The 27,782-nt window shown below is 38.2% G+C and overlaps 1 protein-coding gene across 13 annotated transcripts in view; it reads right to left on the bottom strand.

Annotated features, from left to right (window-relative positions):
- The window catches only part of LOC136447908 (amyloid beta A4 precursor protein-binding family B member 1-interacting protein-like), a 49,491-nt gene that overhangs the window by 8,916 nt on the left and 12,793 nt on the right, over positions 1–27,782 (bottom strand). For 4 of the 13 annotated variants that reach the window (XM_066447041.1, XM_066447042.1, XM_066447047.1 and 1 more), the window contains exons 2-8: positions 9,128–9,263; positions 8,115–8,223; positions 6,366–6,907; positions 4,776–4,847; positions 3,263–3,337; positions 2,513–2,557; positions 1,585–1,662 (exon numbers count right to left, since the gene is read on the bottom strand). In XM_066447041.1, the coding sequence (XP_066303138.1) occupies positions 1,585–1,662; positions 2,513–2,557; positions 3,263–3,337; positions 4,776–4,847; positions 6,366–6,907; positions 8,115–8,223; positions 9,128–9,263 (1,057 nt within the window). Of the gene's footprint in view, positions 1–1,584; positions 1,663–2,512; positions 2,558–3,262; positions 3,338–4,775; positions 4,848–6,365; positions 6,908–8,114; positions 8,224–9,127; positions 9,264–14,220; positions 14,344–20,110; positions 20,134–20,484; positions 20,629–22,531; positions 22,700–24,563; positions 24,602–26,780; positions 26,894–27,281; positions 27,332–27,782 lie in introns of those variants that run through there. The other 9 variants (XM_066447037.1, XM_066447038.1, XM_066447044.1 and 6 more) reach the window with 9 other exon arrangements.

Consider the following 27,782-nt stretch of genomic DNA (forward strand, 5'->3'; position numbering starts at 1 on the left):
TTGGGAAGGAATTCATACTGTTATCTTGAAAAATGTCAAGAAGTTCATGGGTTCTAACAGGACATACAAAAATGATTGTGTCATGTCAACATGCTATTCAATAAGAACTCTGCTTGGTGAAAAAGACAACTGTTTTACCTTGGTTTTACCAAGTATGAATCTTTACCCAAGAAAATGACACGGTTTTGTAATTACACAGATGTACCACAAACTGATCTCTTGTGAATGGATTGTGTTTCAATAATTGTAGGGAGATTTCCCAGGGGACACCCAAAATTACATCTCTAATCGTATATGTACTCTTTAACGCATGATGGTTTATTTCATTATATACACCAAGTTTGGTCTAATTAGTCTGTATTAATGGATGAGGGATATCGTCCTGATAAATATACATCAACAAAATGTGGTAACTTCTGTTTTTTCCTGGTCTTTTGCTAGAATTATTTTTCACAAATACGCCACAAATGTTTTATTTCCAACAATTAAATAGAATTGTAAACAGGAAGGTTTAAAATGATACTTTTTAAAAAGAATGCAGAAACACACAAAAATAAAGTTGCCATTTCCTCCAACACCCTGAACTTGTTTTAATACCAGGAGAATACATATCAGTATAACTGTATTACAGTAGGGTTTATCAATTTGTGTATTTGATAATTTCATTTGACATTTGTATTCAAAAGATCAAATTCATGCGGCAACCTCATGTATATGAATTTTGTTCATAGATGTGTTCAAATATTCATGGGATATTCATGGAATAATATTTTTGATTTTCAAATTCAACCATCTCTTTGTGTTTGGAAAAATGGTAACAATGAGTTTCAAAACTTCATTGTTCATGTTATATAAACCTTGCATAGTACTGTATCAAACTTGTCTAAGTGTCAGTCCAAAATTTGTTTAACTTTGTCTTTGAAAATGGCATAACAGAATAACCATGACAACGTGCAAAACAAACTTTTACTTTTACGCCTTCCGGACAGGTATAGAAATTAACAATCTGCCCGAAAAAAATACAGTTCAGATCTGATGCTTGATTCCAAGGAAAGGGAAATTTTTGGATAACATTTGGGTCTCTTGAAATTTAAGACAAACTCTATACAATACCCCACCCAAAATAAAGGGAAATTGCTACTATAATTGCTCCGTCCACTCCAGTGTCATGTTCATAACTAATCTTAGCTCTTTTAGTTCTGATATTTTGACACTGGTGATGATTTTGACATTTATAATACAACTAACTGCTATCAAGTTCTAGGCCTATTCTGATCATAATACCCATGTCCACCTCTCTTTGTGATGCAAATATTTGACATCAAAACACTCTCAGTGTGTAAAATCAGCTATTCCTGTACATATTCCTGTAACCTCTAAGCGATTCTTCTACAGCGGTAATGCTATCAGATGCCTTTCAGGTTTTGGACCACAGAGTACTTTTCAACACATAACTATATCTACTGAAAGAAGGACCATATCAAAATGCATGTCTAGCTAGCGAATGCATCAACAATGGTAACAACAGAAGCCAAAAATGTATAAACATGAGAAAAACACAATTATGACATCTTGCCATCTTACCTTCTGTACGCTTGCTTCCTTAATTTTTTCCAGCGCTATCCGGATTTTTTCTGCCTTTACTTTCTCTGCTTTTTGTTCCTGCAAGGTTTGGCAGAATTGACACAACGTTAGACAGAAAGCAGTCCCTCCGTCCCGGGATGGGCACCAGGGAAATGCTAATGTCGCTCGATGTTTTAAGCCTGGGATGAAAATATTCATAAAACCATTAAATCCCATTCATGTGGTAATAGGACATGTCATGGTGCATTTTTGTCTGGTGCGCAAAATGTTTTGATGCACAGTGAGAATGTTTGCTACAAATTGTGTTAACAACATTACATCAAACTATGTACATTCTGATCAGGAATCAATGAATATGCTTACATTCGGTGCATGTGTGCGCGGGTATAATATAAAGTAACTACAGATATTCAAAATATGCGACAAGGACATTTAATTGTAGGTTATTGGATTATGTCTGGCATATCGGTTAGAGTCCCAGTAGGGGGCAGTTAATTGATCGCTTTTATGCAAACGCTGCGGTAAGTCCTATGGCAGCACTCTGTGTTATATGCACATATCTCACTAGATCATGGCAATATTCAAATGTGTGTTAATCTTTTTAGGCTAAAAAAAATACACTGAGGCTGGAACCTGCAAAAAGAACCTACAATCAATCTGTATTTAATGGGTGCAGTTTGTAGATTTTGTGTTTTCGTGTCTAATATAGTCATACATAATTTACCATTTACAAAAAATGGTTCTGAAATTTAGTGATACAGCTCATGTTATATTTAAAGACTATAACACTAACACAAGTACTGACTAAAAATTATGCACTTAAGAAACAATCTTTACACAAACAGTGCACAGAACAATGAACAAGACAGAAAAGGGTACAACAAATAGGTTACGTGTGAAAGACAAAAGGTAACTGTGTTATACGTACAGCAACAAATGTTGGGTGCTTAGTGATGTTAGCAATATGCGATGACTAGAAAAGCAAGGGAAAAGATATCAATATCTATGACAAATTGTAGCTACTACTGCATGTGATAATATCATTTAATTGAAGATGGCAAGTTTGCAACTTGAATCATTTATATTCTCGTTGTCATTCAGAATGTTTGAAGGCTGTGAATAAAAATGCCATGCTGAAAAGGGAAATGTTAAATAAGCCTCAACAAAATCAGGCTTGTTGATTTGACATTATCCAGTGACAAAGAAACAGAATGGCAAATGAATTTGAGCTTGAACAGAATGACACATCCCAAGAAATTAACTCACAAGGGATACTTTTTGGACTAAGGATTCAGAAAGTTTTCATGGTGAAAATTACTTCACTTTTACTGACAGCAAAAAGATAAAAATTACTTTTGGAATCATTATAGTTTGTTTTCTATACCTATGATAGTTAGCTTCCAGTCTAAATGGTCTCTAAAATTGCTGCTTACCCTACAGGACTTGTATATTCAGTGCAGTTAGGCAACATTCTATAGCTATGCCTGCATCTAAAGGGTGTTTCTGTTCACAATACTGTACACTACAACAAGTTATTGGTGTTAGAAAACCAAAAACTATCAAACAAACAAAATCCTCAGCAGCTCCAGAGCAGCACTGCTAAAAACGAAAAGGACTGTAAACGCTACACAAGGAAAACTGTACAAAAATAGGACAGTAACAACACGACAATATGTACCTCTGTGAGAGTGGCTGGCGGGCGGCACTCTATGGATTGGATGATTTTGGAGGCTTCCCTGTCCATCAATTTCAGCTAGCCACAGAAAAGAGAGACAAAGCAAAGTGCAATAACCATATAAGGACAGGAGAAACACAGGGCTTCAGTGGGAGCAGTTTTCTCAATATTCACCATCTTGGACATTGTTATGTTTCTGCCAGAGTTGTTTCATTTGTGAACAGAGAAATTATTGAATTATGGATCTGTATCATTTTTTACTGCTAACATTAACTGTGACTTGGAATCGTTAGAGAAGAATGGATTGCTTTTGAAGCAATTCTGCTAGCAGCTTCTTTTCAAATTGCAGCTTCCTTTCAAGCTGCAGATCAATTTTAGGGAGGAAAATGCACCTCCCTGGTAGAATTCTGCAGTTTTCCAGTACCCCTAAGATTCTCATTTATACTGTCCAGAACTTGTAAAAATCTGCAACTCATGACATTGAAATGTGATTCCAAATGACTGTTGAGGACTGTTAAAGTTTTCTGCATTTTGTAACCTGTGCTTATGCTGTCACAGCTTGCAATAAATCTGTACATTGTGTGTACCAATTTACACATAAAAATTGAACACCTATGGAGGCTTCGTAATTTTTTTTCTTTTGCCTATGGTACAGATAAAGAAAAAGAAACTATATCTAATCCCCAAAAGGTTTGGTGAATTGTGATACAAGAACTATGTGCATTTGTTGTGCAAATACACCAGATCTATAGTTATAGAAAAATCTTGATGCTCGTCGCTTTGAGTTTGACCTGCTCAGAAAATGTCGCTCCCACGGAAGCCTGTGAAAAAGCATGCTACAGAAAGGGTGCTCAGAAGTCCATCACATGACCGTGTGACCATGCCTTATGGAACAGTGCAGCAAACCAAGCAGAGTGGAAATCATTGCACAGCTGAAATATATGGCATTTCTGAATACATGGAAATTATCAGAATGTAAAGTTCGGCAAACTTCAACTCATGAAATGAAGACCTCAAGATACAAATGAAGGAATGAAAGACGAAAAAGCAGTGGAATGAAAAACAATGTGATGTGTGTGACATAACCTAATGATGTACAAGTGTATACCATGGGTGACGCCTCTGACAAGTCAACTTCTCTCTCACATTTCCACAATAACTGATTAAAAGATGTCCTATATTATGACTTCTTTGATAGAAACATTGATGGCAAAATGGCAATTTTTATAATTACATAAAATCCTTGGCCGATACAACATTTTACATGCATGTCTGGTACAAGCCTAAAACAGAAATTGTATTGAAAAATATTCAGAAGTATGCACTTGGTGATACCAAAATATCACATTTAGAAGCCACCTGTAATATGTGAGAAGAAGAAGCTGACTTGTCAATATGGAATCATGTACAAAGTTTTCGCATAGATGATATGATGAGGAGTGAACATACATGTACATGCGTGCAATGTCGAGTGGAATATGAAGAAAACATTCAAACACAGCAGTTTTCGTCCTACCTCTGTGAGCTGTTCAACTGTGTCCAGTTCGTCCTTCAAGCTATCCAAACGATGTTTCACGCTTCCAGACAACTGTGTGAAAATGGAAGATTCAAAGCATCAACGTTAAAAAAACACCATCAGCCTACAACGCCATTGCCAATTGCAAATGGATTGTGCTAAAAGTAAAGGTACCACAATTTTTGGGAATTTTTAGACAGTCCAATTCCTTTACATTAACAGAAAGGCAAAATGTGCAGACCAAATCAGCTCAATGTGTACAGCAATGTGACTACATGTTTTGTTGAAATGGGTTCTGGATACTCAGCTTCTGAATCAATATTTGAAAGACTTGAAGTGTCATCTGTACCTACAGCTAAAAGGAATGACAGCAGGCCAGTGACCACTTTACTAATGGTATAGAGGCCTGTGGTCAATATACAAGGTCATGGTAAATTACACATTGGGTTTTCTATAGAGTAGACCAATTTTGGGAAGTCGTGGAAAAGAGTGGTGATATGAACACGTTTGGATAGTACTCAGATGGTATACTGGATTGTTACCTGTTTACATTACAATATACAAAACATAAAATGTTGCTCAAAAAACGTGCTATACAAATGTGGTTGTGAGTTTATTTTCAGTCAATTTTATCTTGTCTTGTTCAGCACCATGGACAGTGGCCTTTCTTCTCAACTGTCAAATGTATGAAATTTTTTTTTTATCAAAGCAGAACAACCAGTACATTTGGGGATAATTCAATCATTGTCATGTACTTAAGAAGAAAACAATTAAGATTTGATTTTCAAATTTCAGTGCATGGGAGAGGTAACATAACAGTTATGAAACTGAGCAAAAAGTAAATTAACATTGTCTTCATTTTCCTGAAAAGATCTGCAGTGCATTCTGTACTAAACGTGTACCATTGTTCAGGATGTCTAAAGACTTCCATTTTCTAATTTTCATTTAAAGTTTAAGTGTAGGTGTTGATGTCAGAACAACAGGAAAAATCCCACACATTTCATAATGAACAAATAAATAGGTCAACATTTCTAGATAATATCAGTTACAAATTGTAATGTCGTTTTGAGATGGCCCCTTCCTGTGGGGTATTATAAGACCCAGCCGGCCAGTCGATTTACACCTTCCCTCCAGCACAGATGGTTTTTGCAGATATCTCATTGATGTACGGTCTGAGAAATCAATTCAAACGCCTTAAGGGTCATACAGTTTCTCCCTAGTGTCTTAAGGAAATGGCAAAGGGATTTCCTCGCTTTCCTCCTTAATTACAAATCTTTCAGATCATTTTCGAGATCCGAGACCATTGAGAAGTGACCAGAATACCAAATGAGACCATGTTACCATGATCTTTTTATATATAGCATGGTGGAAAACAGCTCCACCTATCCATATATCCAATATTGCAACAACTACCTACAGGGGAAAATGCCACAATGCTACTTATAACACATATATAAGTACCATAGCTTTTCTTTAAACTGATGACGTTTGTTTCCATGAAAGTACTTAGTTACTGTCAATTGTTCTCAAGGGTATATTAAAGTTTTGCTATAGATTTTTAAGACCAAAACTAAAGAGTAAGATACTTACAGGACTGAGAGGCCCTGTCTTCAAAGTATTGTCCTCTTCCTCTGTGAAGGCGGAATCTTCGCTCCTGATACTCAGTGCCTTCTGCGGCGGTCGTGGTGGTCTCGTTACGACCCCCGCGCCCTCTTGTGTCACTCCGACCTCGAGCTGAGCCAACAAATCATCCAGCTTCGCGTCCGGATCACTCGCTTCACTTTCTGTCCTTTGCTGTACCTGTGGGGGTTCGATTCTCTGTTGGGTATGAAGAGCACTTTGAACAGCAGGCGGTTGTGTTATCCTGGCAGGCTCTGTCGCCGCACTCACCCCCTCGAGTCCCTCTGTTACGCTCCCGTTTGCAACAGCTGTTTTTACTTCTTTGGTTATGACAGTCTGTTGGACTTGTGTGATAGTAACTTGCTGTGGTTGTTGTGGTTGTTGTGGTTGTTGTGGTACCTTTGCTGGTGGTTTGGGAGGGGTTGCGGGTTGCGTACCCATAGTGTCGCTGAGGTCTTGCTGTATAGCACACAGGTCCCCAAGTAAGGCATCAAGTTCAGAGTCACCAGTAGCTGTAACACAAGAAAGTCAATGTTACTGTGAATATGCCAAGAAGTACAGAAAAAACTCCAAAACCTGTGGTGGATATTTGTCTCTGTTTATTACAGCGTGATGTATACAAAATCTGACAAATTGCAGAAACTTTACAAATTGTAATAAGATACCTATAACAACATTATGCAGTAACAATCAAACCCTATACTCTTGACACTTCTATACCTGTAACCACATATATAGTCAAATGATTATAGATATTTATCATTTCTGTTTACACTATGTTGTCTAAAGCATGCAGATAAACCTATAGAAGTCCAGTCCCTTGCGTGTCACAATTGCTTGACCTCTAAGCAATATTTCCACCTGTGGGACAGCAAGCTTTTACTGTGATTTCCCATTTGATCCAATAGGTTTTATATCGGATCTAATCAAGTAAGCACGAAATGGAAAAGTATCAAATTTGCACAAAACTGGGGCAGTGTTAGATTCCAAAGGGGATTTCACCACTCTCTCCATTTCGACCAATCGTGGATCAATTTGTTTCATGATGGAATCAGAGACAATCCCTGATCGAATAAGAAAGCCATAAAAGGCCATCTGTGGACAGCGATGGGAATCTCGGACATCAACGTCTGTCAATCAAATCCTCTTAATCAAATCAAAATAGAAAAGGCAGTAATATCTTCACATCAGAGACCCTACAAAGTGGTGTGATGATCACACTATAAAGAGTTACATATTCCCAGGGTTGACATTTATGCTTTTATTACTGTAAAAGATCATGAAGAATGATTTGATTTTACAAGCAATCAGCAAATTCATCGACAAGGTACAGTGGAATTAACAGTCATTTCTTGTAGATGCTGTTTCAAAGACATTTTTCCTAATATAACAAAAGATATCAGTTCAAGTATGATTTACATATTACTTTTAAATGTGTTGGTGTGTATTTTTACTTTTCAGAATGTTGATTCCCACCAGTAAAATACTGTGGATATACAGCTCTGGCTTTATCACTTCTTTGTACAAATGTAATCTAAAAATCTATACAAAAATGGTATTGTTGCAATCCATTTCTCAGTCAGAGCTTATTTCTTTTAAAATAAAATGCAAAAATCATGACAAAGCACAGGTAGGTAAATACAGTGAGATCTTCATATGACTTATGAGTCTGACAGAAAAATGACTACCATAAATGGTGATAAGTAATGTTGGACTTACTTTCCAGGTTAATGGTTGAGAATCTCCAGTTGTCCATGTGCTTGGGTTTGGGGGCAGGGGGAGAAGGGGACTTGGGTTTAGCCTGCATGGACGTGGACGCGTCTAAAGACTGCAACAAAAACAAAGAGAAAAGTCAGCAACATTGTCATTGAGGTAACATCCACTAACAAAAGTCCACCAGGACCTGGTTACATAATTCCGCCACCCTGAAAAGATGCGTCCAAAGACATCTCCAATCCAACGTCCCCCAGTATAATGCACTCCTGTATATCTAAACTGTGCATACCTGGGGGGTGCTGCACTAGAGATCTCTCAAACCCACTGTTTTTCAAAGTGGCGGCTTCACGTAACCCGGCGGATTAATGTTAATGGAGGTTATATGGATTATATACAAAATCCTCTGTTTCTTTTTAACAACCTTTTAAAAGAAGTAGATACAGAGTTCTAGGCAATCATATATTGAAGTTTTCATACACATGTGTTTGCACGGATCCAGCAATCAGTCTGAGAAACAAAAGATTGATTTGAACCTTCGAAATGGTCCATGGCTAAGCAGTCAGGGCAGTGGGCCACATGGCTCTCTGCCAAAGTATTACAGATGTGATATGAATACGGAATATTTAAAGGACAGTACTAACTGCAGCCTGCTCTCTTCTTTTTTGTACTTCAAGGGGCGCAAAAATGTCAGGAAAGGAATGGAAACTTCTTTGAACATTCAATGTAGTTGCACCATTTTTCTTGCTTCAAAAACAGCTGAAGGAAGGCAAGGATGTTGTCGTATCGTGCAAGGCAAATCATATACATATCACAGGAAAACTCTACACAACAGCCCATGCTAGTTACTATTGAAAATTCTGCATTTAATTAAAAAAAGTACGCCAAACTCGAAATGTTACAAATGCTTGAGACGTACAATAGACATTTTTCAATGTTGGCTCATACATACACACAGATAGGTAGGAAGTAAGTCCTCTGAGTTTTACTTCGATGGACTACAACTACAGCTCGCTCACCTTCGTCATTTTGTCCAGCTCCCCCAACCAATCCGTGAACATCTTGTCCAGATCCCCCTCATGGTCCGAGTCCGGTTCCGCGTCCATGTCGTCCCCGGACAGCGTATCGGGATCGCTCGCTACTTCTGGTTCAAGCCTGGAGCAAAAAAACAGACAACAACACTCAGAATTTCTCCTCCGTTATGCCTATAACCCTTCTGTGTGACACTGGATGGCTAAAAACGAATCTTTCCTCTGAAGTTCAACATCAGTCAGGGTGGGGCATATCCTGACAAGGCCATGGTTACAGCGTTGTTACAGTCAGGAGTGGGATCTGTTCTGTACGTCGCTGTAATCCAGTAGCTTTAGACACCAGATGGTCGCTGGCTCTTCACTAAGCGCCTGACTGAAACTGTCGGCTCTGTCGGTCACTGATAACGATGACAGAGGACCTCCAAATCCTTCCAAGAATCGAGCTACAGTCGGTGCTTCACATTTGCAAGGCAGAACACATTTTAGATACTGAAGAATAGAATTTGCAGCTGATTTGTACAGCCAAGGCAAGAGGTCTGAAACATTGTAAAATGTACACAAAGACAATTGTTGTGATGCACTGCACATCATACGGTCATCTCAATATACCACCAGGCCAAAGATTACACACAAATTGGTGAAAATTGACCAATTTCGAGTCAATGGGCCCCCAACTTGTACAAACCTTTCAGTGGAGAGCTAATGAAGGTATAATGCCCCCACATTTCCTCTATCGGCAGTTAGGTTATGTCCAGGCACTAGACAAATTAGAAGCAGGAAGATACAGGATGCTCCAACATGCCGTCAATACAGATACAACCATTCTTATGTTAGCATTACTACACTTCACAAAGAAGACTCATTCTACTGCACAATCATTAAATATAACGAAGCAGACAAAAGCGAATGGTCCTTTACCTTTCACTTTAGAACAGACAGCATACAATGACTAGGAGTTACAAAGAGTGTTATATGAGATGCCACACGCTAATCAATATATTTCATCGACCAGAAGCCATGCTGTTAAAACTATCATTAGAAGTCTGGTAGAAACAAGAACAGCTACAAGCAAACTGTCAGAGTATTAACTACTTCAAATACCGTGATCCATTTATACCATTAAACAGATACTTCTTCCTCCATGGTTATACAAGTGAATTCTGAAAGATGTTTCTTAATTCTGATAGAAAAGTATAGGCTACAACTTTGAACTGATTATTCAACCATTATGTGATTGATGTCACCTAATAGCCTTTCATTATTAGCCATCTCTACTAGCTTATAAATATGAATGTAGCAATAAATACAGAGACGATAATGTCTGCTTCCTGATGAGAAAACTGCCACTGAAGATGGATGTACTAAGAGAGAGGAGCTTGCTGTACCGCAAGTTTATGACTTGAGCTCTGACAACTGTTGATAATGATCTTTCATACTCACAGGCAGGTTATGCCGTAAATCAATACAACAAAATGATGCTGTTTGGAGGAATGACGCATCATTTTAGGTTTTGTAACTTTCAAATGTTTGTATTTTTTGTAACTTTCAAGTGTTTTGAGTGAAGAGAAACAACAGTTCATATAACCACTAAACTGTGCTTTAAAGTTTAAATACCCACTTATCTTTCAGGATAAAAAAGCCTTGAAGGCAATATAGTCATGGAAATGAGCATAGATGGATAACACAGATCTACATACAACAACATGTTACTAGCATGAAATTATCCGTACAACCACTGATTTTGTGCAGTAGCCCTTCTCATCGGAACATGAATGAATGAATGAACACAAATCACAAAATGCACTGAAGGGTTAAAAGCGAAAAGCATGCAGGCACCGTATGGTGGTCTCTGTGTGAGTAGTAGGCAAAATATGTTATACTTCAAAAATATAATGCTAGGACTATGCCAGAAATCTAAGTACATTTGTATGTAAAGGAATGCTACAGCCATTGCACTTGAATTTGTATTAACTTTGAATATGAGTAGTAAGTTACACTGTAAGATATATTCACTAATATATGATCCTAAATTAGATTATGCTGTAAGTATAACAAGTCAAATACAAAGATGTTAGTATTAGAATTTAAAGAAAGCTTTGAACCAATAACAAGTATAGAGACATAAAACTCAAAATCAAACTTTATCCTTGATAACCATACTGTGATGTTGATAACCATAATTTTGTGTCACAAATTATGAAGATTCTTTTATATCTCTATTTAAGAGTAAGACTCTTACTTACTACAAAAAAGCTCCTAATTCTCAAAAATCCAGGATTTCAATCATGTTTCCTTCCAATCATAGAATCTGTGTCACATGACCAACAATTGAATGCCATTATATTAGATGATGTCACCTTTTGATGGATGGAGGGATGATCTAGAGGCAGACAAATTGGATGTTGGCCTGACATGTCCTCCATACATGATGAGGTGACACAGGTGATATGGACAACACAGCATGCTTCATTACATGTCTACCAGACCGTCAAATATTACATCAGTTTAGGTTAGAATCATTCTTTCTGCAAGATAGATATATGTTTAAACTTTCAAAAGATTCATCACATTAATTTGGACAACTGTTGTGATACAGTTTTGAATCTGAAGAGGAAATGACTATAGAATCGCATATTGCGGACAAAAAAGGGGAAGGTCATTTTTAGGATGTGCAACTGGTAAGGACAACCCAGTCAGATATGCTTTGAGCAACAACATTTTAAATCTCTTGGTTTACCCATCTACAGAGTTTAGTGAAAGACACTCTGCACATCTGTGATCAGCACTGCTCTAATTAGGTTGCTAAGCTCCCCGACACATGAGATCTAACAGAGAAGATATAAGTGAAGTCTTGGATCAACACCAGGAGCAAGCATTAGCTAAACGAGTTGTCTTGGGAACGGATGTCTGGGAGGGACACGGTTGGTGAAGAACTGATGTCGTTACCAATGGAGGTATTCAGGAATGATGAGAATGCCGTCAGGGTTTGGTCCTAAAAGTTTAAAGCAATTTCTTGCTCAAGAAATTGTAAATCAGATGATGAGTGGAAAGTTGTCTCGGATCTAAGCGAACTGTCGTGTACCTAAATCCCATAATCCTTGCTGTCTCCCTGACCTCCTCTCTAATGTCGTTCAAACTTGATTTCCTGAATGACGTCTGCAATGCATCGACTTTTGCCTGGTCTTTGAGAGTCCTAAAAAAATGTTTCTCCCTCATTGATGGGCAAAGATTTATAACAAAGCTCAAACCCCAACATGACGTTACTGTAATTCACTGCAAATCAAGAAGTTGCCATTCAAATTACAGTGTTAAAATTCAATAAAGTGACAGAATCTTCTAACATTAAAAAAAAAATACATTTTACAAAAGAAAAGTATTTCTTGATATTTTCCTTCTCTTGCACCAGATTTGGGATTTCAAAATGACGTAATTCAGAAAACCAGGCGTGTACGTGTGGCCTAACATCTCCAATCAAGGCTAGCCAGAAAAGGCAGGCGTTCCATCATGGAGGTAAGACCTGGATAATGTAATTACCTCACAACACAGAAAAACACTCCTTTGCCAATCTAATAAGTGCCGCGGGCACGTTCACTTTGAGAAGCATAAAATGGGTGAGAGGTTTTACATTGTACCGTGGTACATACCCGGTTTTGTTTTGACACAGATTGGCACATGCCTAGTTTCAAGTCACCTTGAAGTCTTGATGATGAATTAAGTCTTGACTCTTGAACTAAACCTACATGTAAATATCGTCTGTTATCCTCAAGTTTCGATCTTTCTGAAATCGAATAAAAACTTAAACTTTGGAAGTACAGAGAGGATGTTTTAAAGAAGAAATATCCAAGGTAATTTTTTTTCAACTGATTGAGTCATCAATAAATACATTACAACGCAATGATGCAAAATGACCTAGGTCATATATTTTGAAAACATCGACTCATTTTGCTACGGGCCTGGCTTCTAACAAAAATATTTCAAACTGCGAACATGAGCCCTAAATCAATTCCTTTCTGATGATTTCATCTCAGAGATAAAAAGACTGTCCCAGAAATATAATCCTAGATTTTTCTGACTCATCATAATCAGAATGGCCATCATTGTATGTCATCAATGGGATTTGTATCTAACTCATACTAATGACTCAAGGAGAGCAAAGGTCATATATCATCATGTTATGAAAAGACTTTCCTTGAAAAAAGTATAATAGACCAGATAACCATTTTGGACCTTGTTTGGACCATGTAACTTTTTCATTCATGCACTGCATTGAATGGTTATAAACTTAGATGCAATTCTGCATTGATAAGTCTACATAATATAGATTCAAGGGATGACAGGGAAGATAGTATTGCTTTCTTTGCATGAACGTTGTATTTCCTAGTTTCAAATTACAAGATATCAAGAAATAGTGACATTCACACAAAATATATACAAGCTAAAGTTAATATTTCGGTTTGTTTGAAACACAAACAAGTTTTTGCATGTCTTTTTTTGGGAGAGGTATCATTATGAAGTAATTATATTTTCAGATAATTACAGAGCTGACCTGGAATTTTAATGCTGTTATGGAGATATCAGACTGGGTCATCTCAGATAACATGTCCTATAATGTGTCACTCAGCTAAATGATCTAATAATAGTCTATGTTACAGATACACTACTCCCTAGTTAACCCAATACTCATACGTATCAAGTTATACAGCATGACATCAACAAAATTAGGCTTGTGTTCAGGATTAGATCTAAGTCTTGAAGCATACACTAACTACATATTATTAGTATACATCATTACATGTTCAAGATTTTGCAAATAACAGCAAGGTTGAACTAAAAGATTTCTCTCTGATTAATTCTACACTACAACAGTACAAGGCCTACATTTTCCACTATAACCTCCTTGTTGTCACCAACAAATACAAAATATCACATATTTCAGCATGCTGTTGCTGGTTGCGTGCTGCAGCCACCACTACTCTCTGAAATCTAGAAGGAAAACTACGACGTTAGTTCATGCTCGCACTCCCGGAGTCAGCGTGTTAGTGTCCTCCGGCTTTTCAGCGACGTTCCTGTCCTCCACTTACCGCCATCGTACTCGCTTTTTTACCTTCCCCGCCGCTCGCGCCTGGTCGACGGTCATTCCGCGGTTGCGGAGGCTTGACCTCGGTTTCCTCAGTCCTCCCTTCATACTAGGGGACGGGGACAAGGCAGTGTGAAACATGGGGATAGAGTGTGGAGAGAAAATGCTACAGGGATAACTCAGATGTACGTAACGTTGGGTAACCTAAATTCGGGATTTTTCCGATAATGGTTGACTGAAATCAATCTAGCAGAACAATAAACCATCCTTTTTTTCTATAATTCTGTCAGTATCATGTACTATCTTTGCACTAATCATATATATGGTAGATTTTGTCTCTAGTCGTGCTGACACCATAATATTTCAACTTGAAACTACCGTCCGCCGCACGCACAATGACAGTGTTGTCGGACAGGGGGGCACATTAATTCGGGAGAGAAGATTCGTCTTGAATATCTTACCGCTAATTACATTTTATACAGCAGCTATTCGTTCCATCCTTGGCTTGAAGAGAGTGCTATGGATATAGACGTGTCCAAGTAAAAAAAATACACGAAAAAACGGCCGTACCGCACACATCAGGCCAGTTCGGGAACAACCCGTGTGTTGAGTCGGTAGAACTTCACTCAAAGTCGGCCCATCGTCATCATCGGGCAACGTGTAACGTTACATTATTCATGGTAAGTTAGCTGGATGCCGTAGCAATGGTAATACTACTATGTCCATGTGTTCCTTGTTGTGTTAGGAGCAAACTTTGAGGAAAATATCTTCCTCAGTCCACTATCACACGCAGCATTTAGACAAAAAAGTGTTCCTCACAAACCTTTGCCGTCTGCTTGACAACAGGATTCTGGTTAACAATATGGCGGCGGGAAAATACACGTGCCGTAGGTTGTAGCAACAGAGAGGAGTTTTGATGATTGATCACACTTAGAGTCCAGTTGTAGGTTAGCAAAAGAGATTCTAATTAGTTGTCTTGTAAATAATTGTGTTTAGCAGGCAGGAGATGTGACATTTGTCTTATAAACCAGCGAACAACCGTGCAGTGTGAGTCTCCCACGAAGCCCCCAGACTCTGTCAATAAGGGACGGAGAGGTTTTGACGTCGCCAACTTCTAATGCATGGTTATCGAAGCTTTTCAGACAGTGTTCTGAATGCGTTAGTCTGTCAAGTTTGCATTTCTAGCGGTATTACTGATGTTGCATCTAGCACATATCCCTAAATACCCCGTTTTCGAAAAATCCCGACTTTAAGTACCCCACGAATTTAGGTTACCCAACGTTACTAGATGGAGGAATGCTGGCACTCTGACAACAGGCAACAATAACATCAGACTGTAGCCACAAGCCTCAGTGTGCTAAGTGTCAATGTTGTAGTTGGGTGTTACACTACAGCGGGTTAGACCGGTCCATTTCTGGGAAGAACACACGCCAAGATTCTAAACGAAAGCCAAGCAAAGTCAAGAAAAGGACGGAAAAGTCCAGAATTTAAATCATGCTAAATCTAGTCTATATGTAATGTTGATAATCAAAATACAAAAGTACAGATTTGTCTGGACTTTTAATCCACTGGGAGAACAAGACATGCTCGAAGCTTCTCTATGGATTAGGATGGCATGCTTCATTCTCTCTTCAACTTCAAACAGATGGTAAACACTACAAAATGAAAAGTTTGGAATCACATCTGACAAAGAGTTGATATCCAAGAGCGAAAAAAAATGTTAACTGTTAAACATGACTTCCATCCTACATCCTCCTTCTAAAGGGACCAAATGGTTTGTTCCGTAACTAACCTACTGACAACACAGGACAGTCGACACTTGGCTGTTATGTCCGACAGATTGCGCGGAGTGCAAAGAATGGCCATACAAGGCTGCTACCACTGGGGGAAGGAAATACATGCCTTACTTCATGCTTGCCCGGCATCAGTCTAGAACCAGTACGAGGCTTGAATAGAGGTTAGTAATTAAAACATCAACTAATGCTTGATCCAAGAAATCATCTCAAACCATAGAAACATTCACAAGATTCAAGTTCACTGTACCAATGAGAAATACATTGCTGATCATACTAATGCTATAACATGACTTTACAATGAAATATAGAAACTATGATATAAGTGAAGAATATAACAATCAATACACACAGAATCAATAAACAAACAACAGATTCATATTCATAGAACATAAGTGACTGGCATCTTAATGATCTTGTATATACCGAGGACATTATATTCAATGTTCTTGCATATACATATCAATTAATTTTGCCATATCACCTAAGACAATAAAACACATACTTATCCATACCTGTACCTGTTCCTGACAGTTAGAGATTCCCCTGCAAAAACTGACTCTACTGGCCAGGATTTTCTATCCCACCACTGGCAGTTTCCACAATAACAGTTTTACAAGCTGCCCGTCTGAGGCTTACATGACTTTGGCTTGTCAGTTTTCAGACATGTGACCTCAGATAGTTCCCCATATATGGAAGTTGGCAAGGGAACAACTGTGAAAGCATCACTGCGGTTAGTTTTGCATTCGGATTACAGGAAAAATACCACCCTCATCCTCACAGTGGAGAAGTCCACTTGAACATACATGTGAACTAAGAAGGAACCATTAACTCCTTAATATGGGGGAGATAAAGCATGCTGCTTTTCTATGACAGTTGTGGAGGTCATATGATGCCAAGCAGAAACAAAGGCTGTTTCTCAACTGCACTAAATATTCAGTATTTTACAGCAACAATGCTTGATGTTCATCTGCAAATATGCTGTCTTTTGTTTGTTGCCATGACAACCCACTGGACCCACAAAGCCCCCATGGGTGTGATAATGATGTCATATAGGATGACCTTATCTAAACTAATTAGCGGGTCATTCGGGAGTTTGCTGACAAACAGAAAAGACAAACATGTCAGAACAAACTGTGACATCCACTTCCATGTTTAGACATTCACACCTCACTAATCTAATTCAACTTGCCAAGTTTCTTTTTAGTCATGAAGTCATTTCCTTTAAGTAGCTTAGCCTTCTTTTGGCAACATCCTACAAAGACAGACATGGAAAGATCAATCTCGATATATCAATATCTATGTGAACTGTACCCTTTTAGAAAGTCATGGACATGGAACAAAAAAAGCAATTGTTGAAGACATTTTACTCTTAGACTGCCCTAGAGTACATCCTGCAAAGTATGTAACATATTTGACCGGAAAATTTATTACAGCCTTTTGGTAACAATCTCTGTTATTAGTCTGCAACTATAGAAGCTACTAGTCATTTATATCTCAACAACAGCTGGAATACAAAATTGCTATATCTGAGTGAAAAAATTAAGTTCTATGTAAACGCGAAGAACAAAATACTATACACATCAACTCAAGGTATTCTTCATGACTATTTCAGATGTGAAATTCCTTTTTAAGATATTGCAACATATCAAACCTGTGACTTTGGGAGTGTTTGCAATAATGAAAAATGAAATAGTGCCATCTACACTTACTCTCAGGATTTTTTTCAGGCAAAAAGCAATCATTGTGCACTTGTTATTGATGACAACAACTGTCCACACTGCCACAACAGTATCCTTGGTACGGTTCAGGAGTATCAAGTTCATGTATAGTATTTATGGCTGTTGAATAAACCTTAACAGAGCAAGGAATGCATGCCTCATATTTCATTTGCAAACTTCATAGCCACCGATACAATCATCAAACAGGATAACACGTTCAAGACTATTTGTTGCACAAAAAAAGCTTTGACTGACGAAACCATTTTTTTACTACTCACCACAAAATGACCCTGACCTAAACTGCACAGAAATACAGGCGAGATGTAATATTGTTTCAATGCAACAGAAAATTTTTTACCTTTCTGTGTTTTGTTAATCATAAATCATTCTTTGATGAGTTCAATACCTATCATAATGTTAGGAAGCATCTTAGTTGCTTCCAGTCTTCTTTGCAATCTGTACTCATTGCTGTATTAACTTGGGATTCTGTTTCTGCATGCATATTTGAATCATTCATGCTATGGCTTTCAGAATTATTTCTGGTAACTATGATTGACAATAGCACAGAAGAATTCATAACTATTTAAGCATTCATGTTTCTGAAAGCATTACACAAGATTAAGATTAAATTACAATCATAACAGCTAATTAATCCTTTATCGATTGGACTATTCCATGAATATTTTGGGAGTCGGTTGGGCTATTCCAAATATATTGGGCAATGATTCAACAATTACCGAACTAAAATCTAGTTTAGATACAGGCAAAATATATATATTAGAATTTACCCCACCCCTTGGATAAATCTATTTTACATACATGATATTGAGGAACTCTGTTATCTACATTTCAAGGTTTTGCTTGTCATCTTTCCTCAATTGAATTTCCTCTAGAAATAGCAGCTACACTGTAACCAACATGTACACTCAAAACTGTACTACGAGTGACCACCTCTGCATTAATTAAAGAGTCCCCATGGCCATTGCGGCCGCTTACTGGTGGTCCCTTACATTATTTTCCCTTGACCCCAGCATTAAGATAATCTCCAAGCAGATCTATCGGTAGCAAGGCAGTATCAAAAGGGCCAACCTGCACCTAAAGCCTCCGGTGCTTTTGGTACAGGTTCTTTTGATACTGCAGACAGATCTGCTTGGAGATCAGCATTAAAAATCCTGTCTATAGTGACCACCAGTCTGAGTATTTTCTTCCAGTCCATTGAGTGGTCATCATAGAATACATAAGTTTGACTAAATTCCTTTCATCTCCTCCCCCCCTCCACACACAGGCACGCTCGCACGCACACACACACAAACACACACACACACTTCTTCAACTTACCTTTCTTTGCAAATCTGTTGCACAAGTCCTTGCACATGTACAAGCTCTCTTCTCACCAGTGAGGAGTGTAAGTTGGTACACAGTGGTATCCTGGACCTCACACACATACATGGATGACTTCACTCCCCTTCCTACTTCCTGATGTTATCACGCCCAACAAACAAGCTATCCTGTCAAACTCCGCTCAGGATATAAAATGTAAATGATCTCCAGTCACGAACAAACAAGGTCAATCTTTTCATCATTCACAAATTAAAATTTTGATGGTTGCAAGATGATGATGATGATGACTTTCTCTTTGTGTTTTGTAGATAGATTCGTACTTGCATGATATGGTACCCTAAATCATTTGGTGTCACAAGACAGATTGTTACACTAGTTGCGGAATTTACTTACACCATACATTTGTACCGTATAGATAAGGCACATGTATACACCACATGAGATGCATTTATACAACACTCTCTTAAACGAAAAATACATTTACACAGAATGTACCAACAAGTTTGAGGGTGCGATATGGATATGGATAAACCTACCTCAATTGTAGGGTCTCTAGCTACGGTCACTTCCTACAAAATCACTCCAATTTCAACACTTCTTCATGAAGTGCAAGGTCATCAACCACAAGTGTGGATTGTTGCTGCCCCCACCCCATGACATCACTCTCATTTTCTCCATCTCAAATCCTAACCTCATCAATTCAACATCAGATAATACCAGAACTTAACCACAAACTGCACACAAACATCCTGTAACAAAAGATCCTCTTTTCCCCCAGTATGCACACCGCAGTACTGTTTGTTTCCTTCACCTATGACATAAACTGATATCCGTAAGAATAGATCATCCATTTCACGTCCAATACATCCTGATATCCTCATCATAACAACCAACAGGAGACCTTTAAATCTAACGATCAATGCTGACAACTTACAGTAAAAGTAATCACCAATAGATGAGTAATGTAAGAGATCAACTTAATCATCACTGATGAGACCAAAGTACAAGATACCATCTCATATATCACAGGAAACCTTACCTCAACATCTTCTTGGCTCGGTGCAGAACAACTACCGCACTTCCCAGAACACACCCAGAATTTGGGGCTGATTTTCTTACTAATCAAATTAGTCTGTGCCAACCAATGATGCTACCTCTATCCCAAAGGATATTACAGAAGTTACGATCCTCCCTGGATGTCAATGTGATCAAATTGATGCATCCTCGTAATATTCCAGACCGCCCAAAATCGTGACTTCCCACCAGTTGGCTTCCCTCCTGGCTTTTCTTTGAAGCGTTGGGGATTCGCTGGAGACAGAAAATTTCCACGCCAGACACAGCAAGAGGTCTTCCTCTTTCACTTAGGGGAGCCGAAATAACCGAGCCACAAGACTATCACGTGGTAATACAAACCTCGTTGCACTTGGAAGGAAGACAACTCATCCAGCGTAAGCCTCTCAATTATGTTCAAAGCCATCCAGACTTCACCGTTTTCAAAAATAGTACTACACGGGTAGAGGACACATTTTTGCACACATGCACCCTGGAGTGCCCAAGGGACCATTCATGCATGACATCATATACATCTCATGAATAATGTAGTAGGGATGAGTTCATCTTTTCCCATCATGCCATAGAAATCTCCATGGTGACAGGAGGAGCTTTCAAAATGGCTTCCAACACGATGAGGCTCAAAGGTACATAACGATAAAAATATTGCTTTAACTCCAGCACAGTGAAAGTAATCTAGACATTGTGTCTACACATCTTTCTACTGTCACTTGCAATAAAACTAATATAAAGACATATGAATTATGCATTTCATATGGGCCATTTATTTTAGTACTTTCATAATGTGTGATTTCATAGTCGATGGCCATAACATAAAGCATCTCATAACTACATAATTTACAGCTTTGAAAAACACATAACACTTCTAAGCTGACTCTACAACACAATTTTTGGACATATTCACTGTTGTTGACAAAAGTACTGAAGGAACTAAACTGTCAAAATACAATAAAGTTTTATAAAAAAAAAAATAATTGGTAGTTAGAAAAAACGCTTGGCTAAAATTGTAAAATTTCAACCTCTCATACATTAACAATCATTGACTAGCAGCCGTGTTCAATGCTAGCGACAGAGAAGGATATTACGAGATTGCTCAAAAGGATATTGCTTTTCAGCGTTGAACTTTCACAACAAGTATGATATTTAAAAGAACCACAATACTCAATCCACATTCATTTACTTTGATGGCCCCTCTTCCCTCCATGGGGCATATCTTATCATGACTTTTTACGTAAAGTAGAAGCCGTGCCACTGACAATAAAAATCATAATGAACCAACAATTTTGATCCCTCCTTTCAGAGTTACCCTTATCCATAAATCTAGCTCAGATTTTATGATGAGATGCCCCTAAAGTTGGGAAGTCAATAAGGCTCTCCCTAACATCCGATCAGAGAGACATTTGTACATATCTCCTCCATAACAGGGTCAGACCTAGCCATGAAGTCTCCCTCCCAGGGTTATGTGATTAATGCCCTGGGAAAGAGAAGGGAGGGAATGCTCTGCATTAATCACATAACTAGATGAGATTGGAAATGACCTCGCTTGGATCGTGACCAACAAATTCTAATTCCAAGTAGACAGGTAACAGTAGGGGCACTTGTGTTATATTGGATGGGTCAAAGCATGGCAGCATTTGTATGATATGTTTCCCGAACACAATCCAATAAGAAGTGCCCACTTTAGTGATTCTTTTGAACTTTTGGAGACTATACAAAAAAAAGGTACAATTGTGTGCATCACTTACAGTACAGCTTATGTTAATGAAAAAAAAGAGATTGAAAATATACATGTAACCCTCTAGTGTTCTTCTTAGTTCAGAGAAATACTTAAACATATAAATCATAATCATCTACAAATGATCTCTATCCAAGCTTTATTCATTTGAAAATCCTTTTATCCAAAATGGGCAGTTAGGGACAAATTTGTGGGGATTATTTGTTTTCCAGTTAATGGTCAAACCTCAACATCCGCTTGTGATCAATGCATGGTATTTTCCATTTACAAACAAGTTGTAAACAGTTCATTTTACCACATGTAGAAAACAAACATGTCACCATTCATTATAGCAGTGTCAGTTTTGAGGCAGTAAAGAACAGAATGCTGCTAAAACACAGATCAGAGAAAAACATGGGCGACAGAATGACAGAAAAATATCAGACAGAAGTTGAGGACTGAATCTTTCTAAACCTCATAATCTGCAAAGAAAAAAAAAACATGTACGAAGACAGTCATGATATGATTCTAAACCGCACATTCTCTGTCTTATCTTTGAATACCTAAAACATCTTAGTCAACCAATTCAACCCTACCGCCAAGATAGACCAAGGAGGTTAAATCAACCTCCTTGGATAGACTTACCTAACAAAGAAAGTTGATTGACAATCTGACCTTATGAACTCTGCACAGCATGAAGACACTTAAGTCTCCTCAACAAAAGAAGACACACTGAGCTTCCTCCATACTAACTAGACAGAGATAGATGTTCTCCCATTTGCAGGGAAAGGCTAGGATTGTCATCTATCTTCCACTCTGTACACTGCTTCTGCTTGTACCTTCTATTCATCACTCAAGTGGGGTCACCGACCTGGTGAACTTTGCCCCTGAATTCTTTTCACACCTAGGTGTGAAGAACTAGATTTTAGGACATCCTTGTTATGATGACATAAAGCTTTGTGGCACCTGCCTATTTTCTCCCAAATTTCTAAATCTTACATAAGAGCTCTACATTGTTGCTTGGGTGGGTGGTGAAAATAAAAGGCTCAATTCATAGCCTACAGTACAGTACAAATGTGGATAACAGCTTCAAGTATACTTCAAAAAGCTATAAAAGAATAAAGGAATATCAGAAAATATTGCAACACCCCTGCCCTAGGCACTTTTCCATAGTCTGGTAATAGCATTATAATTTCTCCCTAGATTCTGTTAGTGGCCTGTTTTCTAGTGCAATGTTTTCCACAAACTTTTCATCCAATTTTCACCCCTAGCCCTTCTCCTGATACCATTCCTGTTGTTTAAAACAGCTGACCAAAACCACAGAACGTTTTTTTTAATGTTTGTAAACATAACGTGCTCTATCCCTAGAATAGCTCATTTCACACTTGACTTCACATTGATTCCCCACTGCGCATCAAAGATTGATGGAATTATGGTCAATGCCATTTCTCTGCCCATCTGTCTATAGGTATGAGTGCATGACCCAGACATTACTTGTCACCCTATCAATTATGAAGCTCTGTTCTATGCATACATTAAATAGTCTGCTAATATCATAAACATGTATTACAGCAGTTGAGCTTAGAAACAAGGCAGAAATGTTATCAAATAGATTTTTTCGAATCTACAATGTCCAAGTACATTGGCATTAGTTGTCCACTTATCGAAAGTTTGCAGTTGGCAGTTTAAATATCTTACATCATAACTTAAATGAAGCACAACAATTGTGTCTTTTTCATCAGAAAAAATTGTTAAAAATGTTAACGAATGCCATAAAAACGTTAATTTCATTTGAATCTTAGTAATAAGGCAGACGTATAGCATCCAACGTATAACTATTACAATTCGTTTTGGTCTAAACTGATCTCTAAAATACCTCTTCATTCTCAATCATTAAAATACTAAGCATCAACTACAATAGTGATGGACAACATCAATATACATTGTCAATGCCTTTGAAAGGGAGAATATGTCCTTTTAGGTCAGTCGTAGGTCAGCTTTGATAAAAAGTCGGATAGGCAGAGGAGCACTCTGGCCATAAATTTCAAACATGATTGCACATCAACATATCACCGTTGGCACACCAGATACAATCGTCCATAAATCATTTCTCCTAGAAGATTCCCTCTAATATTCTCCACAAGTTATCATCTTGACAGGTGTAGCAATAAGAGAGAGCCTCTTAGTCTAGCCGCCACAGGGCTGAATTCAAACTGTAACTACCGTACCATGGACTTGCGAAAGAAGTGTCTCATACTAGCATAGTATTGTACACAGGAATACAAACATGTTGCAAAGGAATTCTTTTCAATGGAAAGTCATTCAGTACCAAGAATAGGCTAGACAAAATACATGTAGATGACCAAAAGAAGATTACAGTTAATATTGCTGGTGAAAGGAATATTCCAGTAAGATTTACAGTAAGATGTACCTACCAGTTCCTTTACAACTCTTTGGGTGAAGAGCATTTCAGCACCAGGGACAGAACCTACCACATTCCATGCTAATGTAGAATGCTGAAATTGTAGGTGCAAAGCTAGCCATGTAACCGATATCTGATAACAACTCCATTTGTGAAATCATAACCTGATGTTCAGAATGCATTAGATGATGGTATCACCACTTTTGGATAACAACAGGCCTGGGCCATTATCACATGTTTTTCACTAATCCAAACCTATTGTTACAAAAGAAAAAGGCAGCTTACCTGTTCTTTCTACAACTTCTCATGGAAGTCGCTATGGTTTCCACACATCTACAGACAATTGAACATTGCTTCTATCAACACTCACTCTCGATGCTTGTGTCCAAACTGCTCATATATATGGACCAGTAGCACAGGGCCTCCCCCTGCATAATTCCCGTTACAGATACCGGCTTCCCTCAATTAGGCGAAATGTGCCGCCGAGCAGTGAAGAAGAATTACACGTCCACCGTAGGATGAATAAAACATGGGCAGGGAGTTAGGCCGCAGACTACGTGGAGCCAGTCTTCATGAAAAGTGGTCTAGAAACCAGGCCACGTTGTGCACACATCTATATCATGCCTTCTGTTGGAATGTAGGCCAATTGTTTGTCATATCTAAATAAACAGCAAGCTGCTCTTTCTACGTGATTCTTTTCCATAGTCGTAGTGATAATGACATTGCCCGAAATTGTCACCTTCTGGTTCAAAATCCCATTGAAATCTAGGTACATGACACAAGTGACAATGTTTTTTTCTGTTCTTTCATGTATGAGTTACTAGTATATTCATACCAGCATCTTCAAATTCCAAATACACACATCCGTTCGTCCGTTCAGACATAGGGCAGCGACTTTACTTGTTGTTTCAGTACCAGGGTATATTCTAAAAGGGAGGGGTTGCTTGCTCTTCCTCCTCGAACACAGGACTTCCATTTTATGCACAGAAAATCATTGGGATTCTATAAAAAGTGACATATTCATGACTATCTATTGCACTTGATGTAATTGTGTATGTCCCAAATTTGGATGCACATTCACATAAGATCTGCTCAAGCATCTCTCCACTATTGATTTCTATTCCAGAGGACATTGATAATTTTGTTTCCATTTTGATGCCAGGCATCTTTCACTTAACGGCCACTTTATGGCCATTTTATTGCTGGTTCTTTATCTTACGACCGCCACCACATGCTTTCCTAATTCTCAAATTATAGACCTTTTATATTGTCTCCACGCATTGGACCGAAATCGTGACTTAACCTAGATCAGTCGGTGCAATAAATGGTTTTGTAACACAAAAACTTCTTGCTCCTAGCAAAAACAAGCTCATTCATATTTCTTGATCAAGTATGATTTAAAAAAATCCATGCCAACATATATTAAGTTATAATGCTCTAATAAATTGTGAATATTCTATAATCATAAAACAATAAACGGACTCCAGATCGTTTACAAATATAAATTTTTTCTTCAGTTGAAACATCAGTCAAAAGATGATTACAATTACAAATACAACCTACAAACAACAAAGCCTTTCATAGAAATCATCATAGCAAAGCATGTGACAAACAACAAAGCCAGAGAGCATGTAAAATAAATGAATTGTGAAGAAAATGTTGTTTAGTGATGGATGTTTTATGGTGGGATTTGTGTGTAAAATCCCGAGGGAGATGTAAAACGGGCCACCTCTTTGAATCCAAGCCAACCCTCTGACAATACATGCATGCACATGTGTGACCAGAATGCTTGTACCATGCCTCCAGCATTGAGGATCAAAGGACTAAACATGTTATGTCCTGGGATATCAAAGTAAAAGCCCAACCCAAAATACATCCATGGAGTATATCGTGTTTCATGTGTACTAACAAAGGGATATACAAAAATCTGAACATTTTCACCTTTGTTTTTATTGTGGGGAAATGTATTTATGATACACGGTTATTTTGGCCCCAAAAGGATTTAAATACCGGTCCCAAAAGGTAAAGGACAACTGCTGTGCATACTAATGTTGTCTTGCATTATATACAGGAGACTGGCAGCCCTTGCTTGAATATATCATGACTAACAAATCTTACTTTTCTGATTTATACCCTGCAAATGACCAATACCAATAACAAAGAGTTGATGCAGAAACCTATTTATTTCACACACACAAACGGAAGAATATTACAGAAAAAAAATGTCACATACAAATGCTGGCACCAAATTTTTACCATATGACATATTGGGAAAACCAAAATCCAGTTTTGGGTTCTGCATCCTTGATCTTACGACCTGCAATGAAACAGATGCTGGGGCGACATTAGTCTCATTCCTTCACCAATACTGACAAGTCTGCTTCCTAGACCAACCCGCATGGCATGCTTGCACATGTCTGAACATTTTCAAACCAGTCTGCACCTCCATTTTGTAGCCCAACAGTGAACCAGTGCTGTACCAGAATACTCTGCATCACATACCTCTTAAACCTCCACTTCAACATGGCCTCTGTTGCTCCTAGTGACCGTCAGCTGTCCTGTAAGCCACCGACGTGCAAAGCCCCATCCGCCATCACCGATCTACCACGCTGTAACTAGATCGATCCCCATAACAAGTGCCGTAAGATTGATATAGGCCGGCCAAGATGAGGCCAGACTTGCCAATAAAATCATGGCTTCCGGGACTGACTCAAAGAGATGGGTATCTCCTGGAAAGAATATATCCCTAGGAAAGCAGAACCCACCCCTGCTATAGATATTCATGAACGGCGTATAGATTATGATCTGCTGAATGCATGCAAGGCAATACTTTAGTCTCCTTCAGATGGGAGATTGTCCCAGGTTTATTATGTTACCACTGGCGATCAATGTTAACTACATACACCATGACCTTGAAGAGCTTTACCATGATAACATTAATGCCGCTCCTTATAAAATACCATAAAACATCTTTTATATGGAATATTTTAAAAAGGCACCTACTTTTCTTGGGAGAGTCCACACAAAAAATCATGTTTCTGCACCAGAGACAGCTGAAATATTTAGTTGACAGTAGATTCAGGTCAGTGTTTTCTTTGTAATTGTTAAAGAGATTAGTATAGACCATTGTTGGCTTTGTAAGCTTTTCACACAATCCATTCTACACACTGTGTCCTAATTAATGTACCGTGAAATTGAACCCTCCCTGTTCACACCTCTCTCCAAATACAAGTGTGTTGATTACACCTTTTTAGAGCATCTTTCCATGTCTTCTCTTTGATTTAATTCTGAGGGACAAGCCACAAAGGCCATGGGGGGTGTAGAAGTATTGTTGCTATTTTCTCTCTTGTAAAATAAACAGTAAGGCCATGTAACTGTTTCCCTAATAATGTTTTTCTGTGCAAATTACTATATTATTTGTTTCCACAATATTTTCCCCATTTGCATACATCCTAAATTTGATTCTGATGTAACTAGTACCAAGGAGTATGACCACCCACCAAT

This window comes from Branchiostoma lanceolatum, chromosome 13 (genome assembly GCF_035083965.1).
Source record: "Branchiostoma lanceolatum isolate klBraLanc5 chromosome 13, klBraLanc5.hap2, whole genome shotgun sequence".
In the NCBI taxonomy this organism is placed as follows: Eukaryota; Metazoa; Chordata; class Leptocardii; order Amphioxiformes; family Branchiostomatidae; genus Branchiostoma; species Branchiostoma lanceolatum.